Source organism: Pan paniscus, chromosome 2 (genome assembly GCF_029289425.2).
Source record: "Pan paniscus chromosome 2, NHGRI_mPanPan1-v2.0_pri, whole genome shotgun sequence".
Classification (NCBI taxonomy): Eukaryota; Metazoa; Chordata; class Mammalia; order Primates; family Hominidae; genus Pan; species Pan paniscus.
Genome location: NC_085926.1, coordinates 98097787 through 98112235, shown reverse-complemented (window position 1 = coordinate 98112235; position 14449 = coordinate 98097787). Strand labels below are relative to the sequence as shown.

The window sequence follows — 14449 nt, the reverse complement described above, 5'->3', positions numbered from 1 at the left end:
AGGAGTTTGAGACCAGCCTGGGCAACATAGAAAGACCCTGTCTCTACCAAAAATAATTAAAAAAAAAAATTAGCTGCTTGTGGTGGCACACAACTATAGTCCCAGCTGCTTGGGAGGCTGAGACAGGAGGATCGCTAGAGCCCAGGAGGTTGAGGCTCCACTGAGCTGTGACCAGACCCACTGCACTCCAGCCTGGGAGATAGAGTGAGACCCTGTCCCTCTCCAGCCTCCCAAAAAATAAATTTTGAAAAGATAAAATTAGATTGACTTCACAATAGCCATGGTCTGAGTTGTAAACATGCAAACAGAATTTCAGAATCTCACAGATGGAACACATATCACATAGTCCATCTTCCTTATTTTTCAGATAAGAAATTAAGTCCAGGGGAGTACTCAGTGACTCGTCTCAGGTCAAACAGCAAATTGGTGGGGGACCTGGGACTAGAACACCATTCTCTGGATTCCTAGAGCAATAATGGCCTAATGTGTTATAAAACAAAAACGAGACCAAAACCTAAATTCCCAAAACCGGAGCAAAATAAGAATGAGTTTAAATAGATTAAAATCAGAGTTTACTTACTTTCTTTTAGGTATGAGGAAAGACTGTGAGTCAAATCATTGGCCTTGAGGAAACAGGAGTCTAGAAATATAATAAACATGCTTTGTAGATAATTTTGTAAACACACACACAATCAAAATAGATTATATGTGAGTTATGAGTGATGTATAAGGTTGTAAAATATTAGTGAATTGGGGGCCCATTTTATATCTTAAAGTGTTGCCTATATTTAAAATAACAGCAGCAGCAACAAGTACACTTTTAACCTGTCACGGAGCTGCCCATAATTTCTTAGAGCAGTGAAATAGGAGCTTCTTACATCACTCAGCAGATTTATGAAGCAACTTTATTTTCCAAATCCATAAAATAGGGACTACACAAATGCAAAATGAAGTGGCTAACAAATCTATGTAAACATGTTGAAACTCACTAGTTATCAGAGAAGTGCAAGTTAATATAATGAGCATACTTTACACACTCATTAGAATGGCAACTATTAGCAAGATGTATAATACCAAGTGTAATTGAGAATGCAAGTTGATGGAAACTCTTGTGAACTGTAAGTGGAAGTATAAACTGGTATAGATATTCTGGAAAGTAATAATATTAATATGTATATACCCTATAATTCTATCATTTCAATTCAAGGTAAATAATAGAAAGAAATTCTTGCATGGTCTATTAAGGTACACACACAAGGATATTCATCCTGACATTATTTGTGATACCAGGGTGCTTGAAGCAACCTAGGTGTCCATATCTGGGGAAATGGATGAGTATATGTGGTAGATGGAAACGCTGGAATATTATGTTGCATTTAGAAGCAATGAACTAGATATGCATAAAACTACTTAGTCATATCTGGAAAAAGTGTCAAGTGAAGAAAGAAACAGAATGAAAGCATTAGCACAAAGCCATTTTAGATACATTTTAATATGTATATACATACACAGGATGACATATTTTATAAGAATATATATATATTTTAAAAAATTCCTATCATATGAAAATAGAGTTTGGATTAGGGAAGAATGAGAATAATGTCTCAAAATACAACACAACATAACAATACAATAAAAAACAATATAACACATTAAAATAAAACAGGGGCTGGACTGATCAAAATGAAATTTATGTTGTGACCCAGCACATATAACTCATTAAGTGAGTAATTCAAAGCTGTTTTCTCCTATATTGTTGTGGAGCCTTTGGTGGTCTTTATAATGTCCCAAGCCTGGATATGATCAGACTCACCTGGAGAACTGAAGATACAGATTTCTGGGATGAAGTCTCTTTTGCATAGTGAATTAGAATCTCTTGGGGGTGGGCCTGGGAATCTGATTTTTAAGAAGTTCCTGGGTGATTCGGTTGCAACTAGCCTATAGGCAATTAGGAATCACTAATCTAAATCACACTGCAGCTCTCAGGAGACAGCAGAGAAGTTAATTAGCTCCGGGTGACTCCAACCTTGAAATCCTAATTAAGTGCCCATGTGTATGACATTAACAATGTACAGTGCACCATATTAATTGAAAAGACATGTTCCTGCCCTACAGACACAAACAACCTCAAATCAAAACCAAGTCAGAGGCTCGACAAACTAAATAGGAACAGTATGTTATTATTTATATCTACCTTATATGTGTATATATAAGGGGATTTATGTCCCTCCTTGAGCCTATTCCAAATAACCCACTGTATCTCCTTCCCCACATCTAGCTTAGATCTCCTCTCTGTCCTTGGTCTCATCAGTGTAGTGACCAGGGCCTATTCTCTCAAACCTTCCTCTGATGTCTCAGTTTATTGTGTCTTAAATGGCCTAATTTTTTTAACTAAAAATAAAAACCTGTCCTTTTTGGTTATAACGTTATTTCAAACATATTTTCCTTCCTCCCCAAACCATGACCACACATTCTTGCCTAACTATATTACTGAACTCTAATAAAACAATAATACCAAACAAATTCACTATGGAACTCAAATGACTCCTTAAAAGTTTCTTCTGAGCTTTGACTCTCTCTAACTCCAGAGAGGAGCAAGGTTTACGATATTCCATGAGGTTACAGAACAGCAGTGGTCCCATTGCTCACAAATCCTTCCTAAGTTCAAGTTGCTCTAACAAAGAACTAGAATGGAAAACTGACCATTGAGTCACAGTAAAAATTAAACTTCAGTTAAAGCTTCAAAAGTGGTTTTGTTAGAATAGTTCCTGTGATACTGCAGTCAGGACATAGTTTTCACAGCAGAGGCCGTGGTGTGCTGAGAAGAGTGGATTATAACTGCTATTGGAACTGTCTGGGCTTAGTAAGTCTAAAAGTCCAGATCCTGCTCATGTGCAAATGCACTCCTTCAATTCCCTAAAGGGTAATCTCCTTGGAAAACAGACAGGGCACTCATGTCTCCAAACCCAATGTGTGTTTTTGAAAAAAGGATATCACAAAAGAATTATAAAAATTCAGGGAACAGATTGTTTTTCAGCTTCTCAAGCTTCTAGAAAGCATAAAGTTGTAACGGAAAACGGAAATCAAGCCACCCTCTACTTTTTCCAAAAGCAATATTAGATATGCCTAGTAGTCTATAAATAGCTCATCTGAAGCAGTTGTACCCAAACTTTTATGGTTTGATTTTATGACAACATCTATTTCCTCCCATCCCTGCCTAAACGAGTTAAAGGATGCATTATAATTTTGAAATTAATTAAAATTAGTTGTTTAAGCTGGGTGTGGTGGCACGTGGCTATATTCCCAGCTACTCGGGAGGCTGAGATGAGAGGATCCACTTAAGCCCAGGAGTTCGAGGCTGCAGTGAACTACGATGGTGCCACTGCACTCCAGCCTGGGCGACACAACAAGACACTGTCTCTAAAATAAATAAATAAATATTTTTTAAAAATTAGCTGTTTAAATTTTGTAATATCTTTTAGCTTAATTATAAATACACTAAGGCAGAGGATCTAAAATTCTAGTAGGCTTAAGAATCCCTTGAGGCAAAGTGTCAGCCTCGCAAAACATGCAGAATTTTGTTCCTACCTTTTGACAGTTTGCTTGAAAGAGTCTGGCCTGCAACCTAAAATACTATTCTAAAAACCATGACTAGAAATCCATAATAAGAGCAACAACAAAACTAAATTGCTTATTAAGGCTAAAGTTCTTGTCTATAATAGTTGAGTAAATCAGTGTTTCACATCCATACTTTTAAATGTGTACTTCAACTTCTATCCTCATGATGAATTCCTACTCATTGAATAGTCTGTTAAAAAAATGCACACCCAACAATTAGCCTTTTGAATAAAAAAATACAATCACAAATCTTAATATTAAATTTGACAAATACTGTTTAGCATCCAGTAAGGATATAATCTATCAGTTAAAACTATTTGATATAATCTATCAGTTAAAACTATTAGATTGAGGAAAAGAAGTATTATGTTTCTTTTTTTTCTTTGAGATGGAGTCTCGCTCTGTCCCCCAGGCTGGAGTGCAATGGCGTCATCTTGGCTCACTGTAACCTCGGCCTCCCAGATTCAAGTGATTCTTCTGCCTCAGCCTCCCAAGTAGGTGGGATTACAGGCGTGTGCTACCACACCCAGCTAATTTTTGTATTTTTTAGTAGAGATGGGGTTTCACTATGTTGGCCAGGCTGGTCTTGAACTCTTGACCTCAAGTGATCCACCCGTCTCAGCCTCCCAGAGTGCTGGGATTATAGGCGTGAGCCACTGTACCTGGCCTGAAAGTACGTCTCTTTAAACAATTATTATTATTATTCTTATTTTTAATAGCGATGAGGTCTCACTGTATCGCCCAGGCTGGTTTCAAACACCTGGGCTCAAGCGATCCTCTAGCCTCAGTCTCCCAAAGTGCTGGGATTATAGGCATGAGCCACCATGCCCGCTGGAAAATGTGTTAATTGACTGCCTGAGACACCTAACCATAACAGATACTTATGTTTTGCTCCTTGTCTTTAGGAAAATTGAAGCTTGGCTATACCTGGCAGGTTCAGTTCTTCTAATTCAATCACCGAGCGTCTGCTGCTATAATAGTCCTTCATCAGCTTCTGTAGGTCTTCAGGTAACCCTGGTTTTGGTTCTGATTTTGCAAGAACATCAGTAATTTTCTTCTAAGATATGAGAAAGAAGAAAAATGGGACGACATATTTTAAAATGGCATTTGGTTGGAATAGGTTAGTTCCTCTGGCATTTAAACGGCACATAGCTTTTGGTGTTAGCCAAGTGTGAATGTGGGTTTTAATAAATACATTTGAGAAAATTCACTAAATACTTCTTGGACATAACTATTGCTTTGAAAAATGAAAAAATGATCTAGAAGGCTCCCTGTAACTCTTGGTCTATGACTTCCAAGAGAACTAAATTTTTGCAGGCGTCTCCATACTGGGGTATTATTTTCTGTTAAAAGTAAAGAAATCTCATTGCTATGGAGAGCTCTCTTTTAGCCCTAGATGATTTATATTCCTGTAGGATTAGAATTTTGAGAATTTCTTGCCCAATCTGGTTTTTGAGGTGCTGAGTCTTAGTTTGGATTTCTGTCATTAGTGTAAAACCCGCAGTAGGAATCTGAGCATAGGGGCCTACTGAGAAGGGGACTTAACACCCTCGATTCTCAGGTCTTGGATAACTGATGGTATTAAAGTGGCCCTATGCAAAGTAGAAAAAATATTACAGGAAATACTTTCCAACATCGATTTTGATTTGGATTCACTTGTGTAGCATGTATTGAATGCTGCAGTGTAGTAGAAACCCACAATCATTCATTTATTTCCATCATAAGCTTCCCTTCTCACTTCCTTCTAATGTTCCACCAAAGATCCAGAAGGAGCATTCCCCACCCCTGACCCCAGCTTTTCCCCCTCCTTCTACAATATCCTCATTTCTAGACACTTGCCAAGAATGGTCAAGCCTCTGTCAAAGGAATTAACTTTTAAAAATATGTCATCAGTGGGCACATTTTAGTGTGACCTCAGTCAAGACTAAACTATCTAGCTAGAGTTTTGACCTTGAGCCACCAAGAACTTAACACTCCAGAAGGCCATTAGTGTACAAATTATCAAAGAGAAGTTAAAGTCACTTATTTAAGGACTTGCCAAACCTCAGCCAATTTGGCATCTCCCATTTTCCTATTTGGCCATTTGTAAGAAAAGAAAACATATGCACACACACTCTCAGTTTTCTAAAAGCTTGCTGTTAAGTAATAGGTTTGAGTCCATCTTCTTTCCTCTAATCCCGATCGTATTTCCTCGGCTGACTTCAGCAGCAGACCCCTCTTGGCAGGGAGAGAATTACACTGCTGTTTTCACAACTGTGGGAGAAGGTCATAGCTAACCATACTTTCTCCAAGGCTGAGCCATAAAAAAGTTTGTATATGAGAAAGAGTCTTTCCTGTGCTCACCAGCAAATATCAAAATGCAAGGTGGGGGAGCTTTTTTGACCTAATTTATGGTTCCAAATTAGTCAGAAGTGCCTCATACTACCTTCATCTGCTTATTATTTTCTTTTTATTCATACTTTAAGGTATAAGGTCTTAAAATCTGGAAGGAATAGAAAAAGGAGGTTGGTATATTTCTTTTCATGGACACAGCCAGAAGGGCCGGGGGAGGATAGCTCTGGACTCCTTCTAGAATTAGAAATCTATGTCTGACATCTGACCACACTGAAAACATAGGGTGGGTAACAAAGATATCTGGCACTCCACAGGACTGAAATAGGAGTCAGAAGAATTTATTCTTAGCTCCAACAGAAACACTTATTAGTAGTGACCTTAGGAAAGTCACCAAACCTCAAAGAATCTTACAATGTCTGCATCTCTTAGGTGGGGATTACAATAGTTGCCTCAAGAAAGTATGATATATAAAAATGTGATGGAAACCATGTGGGGCCATACAAATTTAAGAAATTATTAATATTACCTTTCTTCTTTTCCTGGTCTTGGTGGTATTCTCTTTTCTTTCCTTTGGTTGTATCAAAAAACATTCTTTAGGCTATTAAGAAATACAAATGAGAACATTTTAATCTTTTCATGATAAAGTGTCAATTAGTGGCATGAACCCCAAAGTACTTTCTGCCATGCATGTATTCTTCAGAGTATCTTGGTAATATTCTACAGAAAGAGAGATGCTGGAAGATCTACCGTAGGTTACTATGCAGCGGTTGGGCTGAGAGAATTTGAGAAAGTCAGAAAGCGCAGATGACTTAAGACTGGAGAATCTTTGAGCAAGATCAAATTGTGAGTGAGTGTATATGTGTGCTTGGTGTGGAAGTGCAGTGTATTGGAGATTGAAGACAGTGGCTGAGTTTGTATAATACAGCAGAAATCGATGTGATTAAAATTAAGATGTGGTAAGACAGTCTTTGACTAGAGTGACTAGGGTTTTCCATGAACTAGCTGTGTGTGAGCCTACATTTCCAAGTCACTGGTTTATTGTTTTGTATTATACATTCCTTTCCTCTTTTCAATAAGCATAGAAAATCCAAAGTAAGATATATTAACTTACGTTTTTATAAACCAGCTGCATCAAATGCCTTTGCTATAATGACTACAAAATGAATGTCTTTGCTACTAGTCTGACAACCGTCTCAGCACCACAGTATCTAGAGTAATCTGTTTTGCCTGTTGCCTTGACCCCTGAGTACCCCAGTTTAGTACTATTTTTACCCTGAGGGCTTTTTTCTAATGTAGAAAAACAGGAAATTTGGACTAAGACCTTGATTTATAAAATAGAATGCCCCAGATTCCATATTTATTAATCATAAGCAGGAGTATAAAATGTTTCCTGTGCTGGACCTTTTATGCAACATTGTCAAACAAGTTGCCAAGTAAGATATAAAATGTAAGTGAAAACTTATTCTGAGTTTTCCTTGATTAACTTTCCATTCCAACCAGAGAATACTCAGTTTAAACTGATAAGCTACTAACTAAAGCAATCTTGTCTCCACTGGCTCTGTTAAAATGATTACAGATGAATCTTTCTATGAAAGCTTGCAGACAGCCAGATTCAGAATGTCTATGGCCTGAAGTCAGAGAGAAAGATATAATACTACATAATTTCTTCAAGACATGGGGCCAAAGACCCGCAGTTTCAAGATTCTCTTTTAGTTATTACAGAAATAGATTTAAAAAGTTCAGGATTAAAGCGACATGGGAAATCTTGAAATTTTAGTTTCCTCTACGATAAAACAAAAAACCTGCAAAGAGCAATTGCATCATAGCTAAAGAAAAGAGAGATATGGCTTCTTTTATTTAGAAAGTTAAACTGTCTTGTGGATGTAGATACATGCCAATTTGATGCTGGTACATGCCAATTAGAGACTGTGCCAAGGCCACTAATATGTCACAGAAGCTGCCAGGTGGCCATAAGAGTCCAATTACAAACCAGGCCAGCGTTCAGCTCATGTTCCTAAGGCAAAGGCCGGGATATGATTAGCAGATCCCTTAAACTATACTGCATTATCTCTACCAGTATCAAGGTTTTTGGGAAGCGTATTTAGAAACCTGTTACAATCTATTTAGCGTATGGAGGTGTTCTCGAGGAATATGTTCAGTGTACTGGTTGCATTTGTGCTAGGTTTACAAAGCCAATTAATTAAAACATGACATAAATTAAATCTAGAAATGAGCTCAATTGTAAGAATATGGACTCTTTAATTCTGGGAGAAAAAATAAAAACGTAATTCTGAATCATGCACAGGAAAAAGAAACATGCTTGATGAACTGCTTTAGCCATGATATTGCTTCAGTTAAATGATAGGTTCAAATTCTTACATCATCCTAAAGGAAATGCAAAATAATCTTTGGTCTTGGAGACTAGTTACTTTAGCTGGCTGTGGTAGGGTGCCAATGAAGAGGCCAATTTTATGGGGTCAATTTCCATAGAGGTGAGATGACTTTATGGAGAAATCCAAATCCACAGTATTGAAAATTCTTACATTTAGTTAACTGCTTTATGAATGCTGCTGTTTACCCTCAGGGAGACTAGGTAGGAAGATGTGAAAGAATCCGGCCAAGCCACTAGGCATTTCTGGAAACCAATTCCAACACTGTGTGACTTTGACAGTTGATAAGTAATGTCATTTCTTTATATGAAATGTAGCAATTTTAAATATGTAGTCTGAAGAATCACACTCCCCTAAAAAAATGTTGCTTTTAAGGGAAGCAACTAGAGCATATTTTCAATTCCTTAAAGTATCGAAAATTACTTTAAGAATGATTCTCTTGGTTACACATGGCAAATGGACCTCAAAATACCAGTAAACTGAAAATAAAGGGCATTGAAAAGGACCTATCGAGCAGGATCTATATAAAAACCAAGAAATCAGGAGAGAGAACAACAGTAATGGAGAGATTTCAACAACTTTTTGGAAAATGGAAAGTGGCTGGAGCTGGATAGAAGTGACTTGGCACAGAGAGAAAGCTGGCAGCTGGGTTTCAGAAGGGGTGGAAGCTAACAATAAGTGAGTCTTTGACCCGCTCGACTCTGAGAAGGTCCAGTACTTTGGAGGCACAAAGTACTACAGAGAGTAAAGGGTTAAAAAAGAAGAGATTGGCTGAAAGTTTATATTTAGAATGATTAGCTACTCCTGTCCCCCACTAGGTGATATCTCCTACCCTGGTAGCCAAGCAACTATCCCATTACTACTTCCTTTCACCTTGCCTGTCCTGCCAGCCGACTGGAGATCTATTCTCTGAAGATATCAAGGGGATCAAGGCTGGGCCAGGGGAGAAAGGGCAGAGGCTGAGGCTTGCCTCCATTTCCTGTCCCTATTCCATGCTTACATATTGCAGGCAGGAGACTACTGAATTCCTCTTTGGAAAAATGGAATGGCCTAAAAGAAATACCATCAGAGAGTGACGTTTGGGAGTTCCATAGTAAAAAATCCAGCTTGTTATCCTATCACCCTACCATGAATACACTAATTGACAAACCCAACTCATCACTGTTTCAGTGTATCTCTCTTCAATAAGAATGGATAGCTAAGGTTCCTCAGACATCTAAGGAAAGTCTCCAACACAAGAGCAAATAAATAACAAAAAGAAAAATGAACCTAGAGAAAAGTGGGATGGGACCTCAAAATAATGACAATTCATATCCTCAGAGAGATAAGGGAAGATTTTGCAATCATGAAACAAGAACAAGATGCTGTAAAAATGGGAAAAACAGTTAAGCATTAAAACAAATAAGAAAGGTGGGATAAAAATAAACGAGGAAGGCTTGAAGATAAAGTAGAGGCAATCTCCAAGAAAGAGATGAAAAATGAAAAGAAAAAAGTGGTGAGAAAATCAGAGAATCAACCCAAGAGATTCAATTTTTCAATAAATGATATTATAGAAAAAGAGATCACATAAAACAGTAGGCGGCTTGGCATGGTGTCTCATGTCTGTAACCCTAGTGCTTTGTGGGGCCAAGGTGGGAGGACTGCTTGAGGCCAGGAGTTTGAGACCAGCCCTGGTTACATAGTGAGACCCTGTCTCAACAACAACAACAAAAAAAAAAAACAGCCAGGCGTGGTGGCTCACACCTGTAATCCCAGCACTTTGGGAGGCCGAGGCAGGCAGATCACGAGGTCAGGAGATCGAGACCATCCTGGCTAACATGGTGAAACCCCATCTCTACTAAAAATACAAAAAATTAGCCAGGCGTGGTGGCGGGTGCCTGTAGTCCCAGCTACTTGGGAGGCTGAGGCAGGAGAATGGAGTGAACCCAGGAAGCGGAGCTTGCAGTGAGCCGAGATCGTGCCACTGCACGCCAGCCTGGGTGACAGAGCGAGACTCCGTCTCAAAAACAAAAACAAACAAACAAAAAGGCTGGGCGTGGTGGCTCACGCCTGTAGTCCCAGCACTTTGGGAGGCCGAGGAGGGCGGATTACGAGGTCAGGAGTTCAAGACCAGCCTGACCAACATGGTGAAACCCCGTCTGTACTAAAAATACAAAAATTAGCTGGGCATGGTGGCTCACACCTGTAATCCCAGCTATTTAGGGGGCTGAGGCAGGAAAATCTCTTGAACCTGGGAGGCACAGGTTGCAGTGAGCCAAGATTGCGTCACTGAACTCCAGCCTGGGTGACAGAGCCGAACTCTGCCTCAAAAAAAAAAAAAAAAAAAAAAAGAAAAGAAAAAAATTAGCTAGTGTGGTGGCACATACCTGTACTCCTAGCTACTTGGGAGGCTGAGGCAGGAGGACCTCTTGAGCCCAGGAGTTCAACGTTGCAGTGAGCTATGATTGTACCACTGCACTCCAGCATGAGAGACAAAGTGAGACCCTTGTCTCTAAAAAGGAGTCATCAAAGAAATAAAACATGACAAAATAAAATTAAAAAAAAAGAAATATATATGACAAACTTTTGTGTTGCCTGATGGAAACTTTCTAGAACATAAAACTCCAGATTGAAAGCCCATTAGGTATAGGGTACTATGAATATGAAAAATACCCATACCAAGGAGCATCACTGCAAAATTTCAGAAAATCATGGGCAAAGAAGATTCTAAAATTGTCCCCTTCAAAATAATAACATACAAAATACAAAGGATCAGAAAAAAGAATAGTGCCAAGATTTCTAAAAAGCAATAATGGATGCTAGAACTGAATGGAATGATGCTTTCAAAATTATGAATAAAGTTTATTTGCCAATTAAACTTTTATACCCAGCCAAAGTATCAATCAAGTGTAAGAGTAGAATAAAGACATATTCAAATATGAAGTCTCAAAAAATTTACTTCCTACCTGCAGATACTGAAGGCTGTATTTCAGAATATAAAGGGTGAAACCAAACAAAAGGAAGCTATGGGATTTAGCCAAAAAGGAGTCTAGCCCAGGAGGGTGCTGAAGGGGCATCCTAGGATGACAGTTAAGAGGTCTCAATTGTTCAGTGGGCCTGGAGAATAACCAGTTTGGAGTGAAATAGAAATATGGAGTTTTGCAGCAAAACAAAACAAAACAAAACAACTAATCTATTTGAGCATATGGAAAATATTATTCATGGGCATGTGGAAGAGATGTTGGAACATATGGAAACAATTAACAATAGGAACAGAGTAAGCCAGGCAAATAAAGAAATGAAGCAACTGTTTATGCCATGAAAATAAAGAGCTGTATAAGAAAGGAGGGATGGTTATAGCTTCTTTCTCTCAGTGTTCAACAATATTTCCATCATCATAATGATGTAATAGTGACAACTGTTTTGACCAAAATGTGGTATCTTGTTGGCAGGGGAGGCAGCAGTTGGTGAGGAAATAGGAAGTATAACAGATAGGAGAACCATGTCCTCATATGCTATGTCAGGATGTCAGTAGATTACGTCAGAAATCGATAAGTCAAGAAATACCCGTGTAAACTGTAAGGCAGAAAGTAAGGAAAAAAGCTAGAGAAGCTGAAGTTTTCTCTTAGTAAATAAGTAATACTGTTTGATTTTTAAATTTTAAAAATTTTTATTTTTTGAGACAGAGTCTTACTCACTCTGTTGCCTAGGCTGGAGTGCAGTGTCATGATCTCAGCTCACTGCAACCTCCGCCTCCCGGTTCAAGTGATTCTCCTGCCTCAACCTCCTGAGTAGCTGGGATTACAGGCGTGGGCCTCCATGCCTAGCTACTTCTTGTATTTTTTGTAGAGTTGGGGTTTCACCACATTGGCCAGGCTTGTCTTGAATCCCTGACCTCAAGTGATCTGCCCGCCTCAGCCTCCCAAAGTGCTGGGATTTACAGGCCATGAGCCACCACGCCCAGCTGATATTTTTTAAAAATATATGTATGATTATTAGGTTGGTAAAAATAAAAAAATTTAAACTGCCATTTTACAACAAAACAAGCATGTTCATTATAAAGATAAAAACAACTTAGAAGTGGCTTTTAGTTTCTTTTGGACATGGTCAAAGTTATTCAATACACACTCACCAAAATGTCAAACATGAAAAGGCCAGTAACTCCAAATGTTGACAAGGATATACAGCAACCAAAACTCTCACACACTGATAGTGGGGGTGCAAAATGATACATTATATAGGAAAAAGATCTGACAGTTTTTTTTTAATGAAATTGAAGATGACTCAGCAATTGTCATGTATTTACTAAACAAAAATAAAAATACATGTTCTGCCCTGATGTGAACACTATACAAACATCAGTATGTACCCCATAAATATGTAGAATTATTATGTGTCAATTAAAAATGTAAAAAAAAAAAAAAGCTTAAAAACCATTCCCCAAGAAACTTGTATGTGAATATTCATGGTGGATTTATTCACAATAGTGCCAAACAAGAAATAGCCCCAGGCTGGGGTGGCTCACACCTGTAATCCCAGCACTTTGGGAGGCCCAGGTGGGTGGATCACTTGAGGTCAGGAGTTCAAGATCAGCCTCGCCAACAAGGTGAAACCCCGTCTCTACAAAAATACAAAAATTGGCCAGGCATGATGGCAGATGCCTGTAATCCCAGCTACTCAGGTGGCTGAGGTGGGAGAATTGCTCGAATTCAGGAGGCAGAGGTTGCAGTGAGCTGAGATCGCGTCATTGCACTCCAGCCTGGGCGACAGAGCAAGACTCCATCTTAAAAAAAAAGAAAAAAAAAGAAATAGCCTCAGGTGTCCATCAATAGAGGAATGGATAAACAAAATGGTACATTTGTATAACTGAATACTACTCAGTGTTCTAAACTGAATTGTATTGCCTTGAAAGTCATATGTTAAAACCCTAACCCCCAATGCCACTATATTTGGAGATAGGGCCTTTAAAGAGGCAACTAAGGTTAAATGAGGTGTCATAAGGGTGGAGCCTCAATTCAATGTGACTGGTGTCTTTATAAGAAGAAGAGACACCAGAAATATGCACAGACAGAGAAAAGACCATGTGAAGACATAGTGAGAAGGCCATCTGCAAGTAAAGGGGAGAGGCCTCAGGAGAAACCACACCTGTAGACATCTTGATCGCAGACTTCTAGCTTTCAAAACTGTTGTTTCAGCCACCCTGTCTATGGCATTTTGTTATGGCAGCCCTAGCAGACTTAATGTGCTCAGCGATAAAAAGAAGTGAAATACTATACACTGACATGGAGGAATCTAAATAATACTGTGTCGAATGAAAGAAGCCTTAAACAAAACAGCATGTAACTGTATGATTCCATTTATACGCCATTTTAGAATAGGCAAAATTAATTTTTTAGAAAAAATATCGGAACAGTTGTTGCCTCTGAGGCAAGGAATTTAGCATCGTGATTGACCCAGGTGGCATGAAAGGATTCTGGGGGTGATGATCCTGTTTTTTCAATCCAGACTGGGCTTTGAATTACATAGTTGTATTTATTTGTCAAAATTCATTGAATGGTATATTTGACATTTGTACATTTATTGTATATTAACTTTACCTCAAAAGAAAATATACATACTTTAAGACAAATATTAAACATTAGTCAGTGATATGCATGCTGAAGTATCTGGAGTGAGTGTACTGATTTTGCAAACTACTCTGAAATGTGTCAAAAGTAAAGTGATTGATGAAGAATGTGCTTGAACAACACTATGAAATTTTGGACTTTGAAGACATGGAAGGTGAGGGCTTGAAGAAAGAAAAATTTTATTGGAAACTAAAGGAAAGGGGCTCTTTGTTATGCAGTGGTAGAAAGTTTAGCAATACAGTTTTCTGAAATTATATGGAAAATGTGTCTATTGGCAAGGGTAATCTAGCTAAGGAGATTTTCAAATAGTGTTGAAGGTGACACCTGATTTCTTCTTGGGTCTTACAGTAAAATGAAAAAGGAAGGAGTTAAATTGAGAGAAGGAATATTAAAGATGAAATCAAGGGTGTGACTTAAAACCATTCGTTAAGACCTCAGAAGAAACAAAGATGGTGCCTCAGAATACTATTCAGTCATATAGGAGCGCTTTAAAGAAATTAA

At 38.4% G+C, this 14449-nt stretch overlaps 1 protein-coding gene and 1 long non-coding RNA gene across 4 annotated transcripts in view; one reads left to right on the top strand and one right to left on the bottom strand.

The window, feature by feature from the left end:
• Nucleotides 1–14449, bottom strand: part of CMSS1 (cms1 ribosomal small subunit homolog) — a 360423-nt gene that overhangs the window by 11621 nt on the left and 334353 nt on the right. For all 3 annotated transcript variants that reach the window (XM_008975390.4, XM_008975393.6, XM_034957014.2), the window contains 3 exons: nucleotides 6479–6550; nucleotides 4546–4675; nucleotides 581–640 (listed from right to left, as the gene is read on the bottom strand). In XM_008975390.4, the coding sequence (XP_008973638.1) occupies nucleotides 581–640; nucleotides 4546–4675; nucleotides 6479–6550 (262 nt within the window). The remainder of the gene's footprint in view (nucleotides 1–580; nucleotides 641–4545; nucleotides 4676–6478; nucleotides 6551–14449) is intronic.
• The window catches only part of LOC117979719 (uncharacterized), a 124791-nt gene that overhangs the window by 90927 nt on the left and 19415 nt on the right, over nucleotides 1–14449 (top strand). The window lies entirely within an intron of this gene.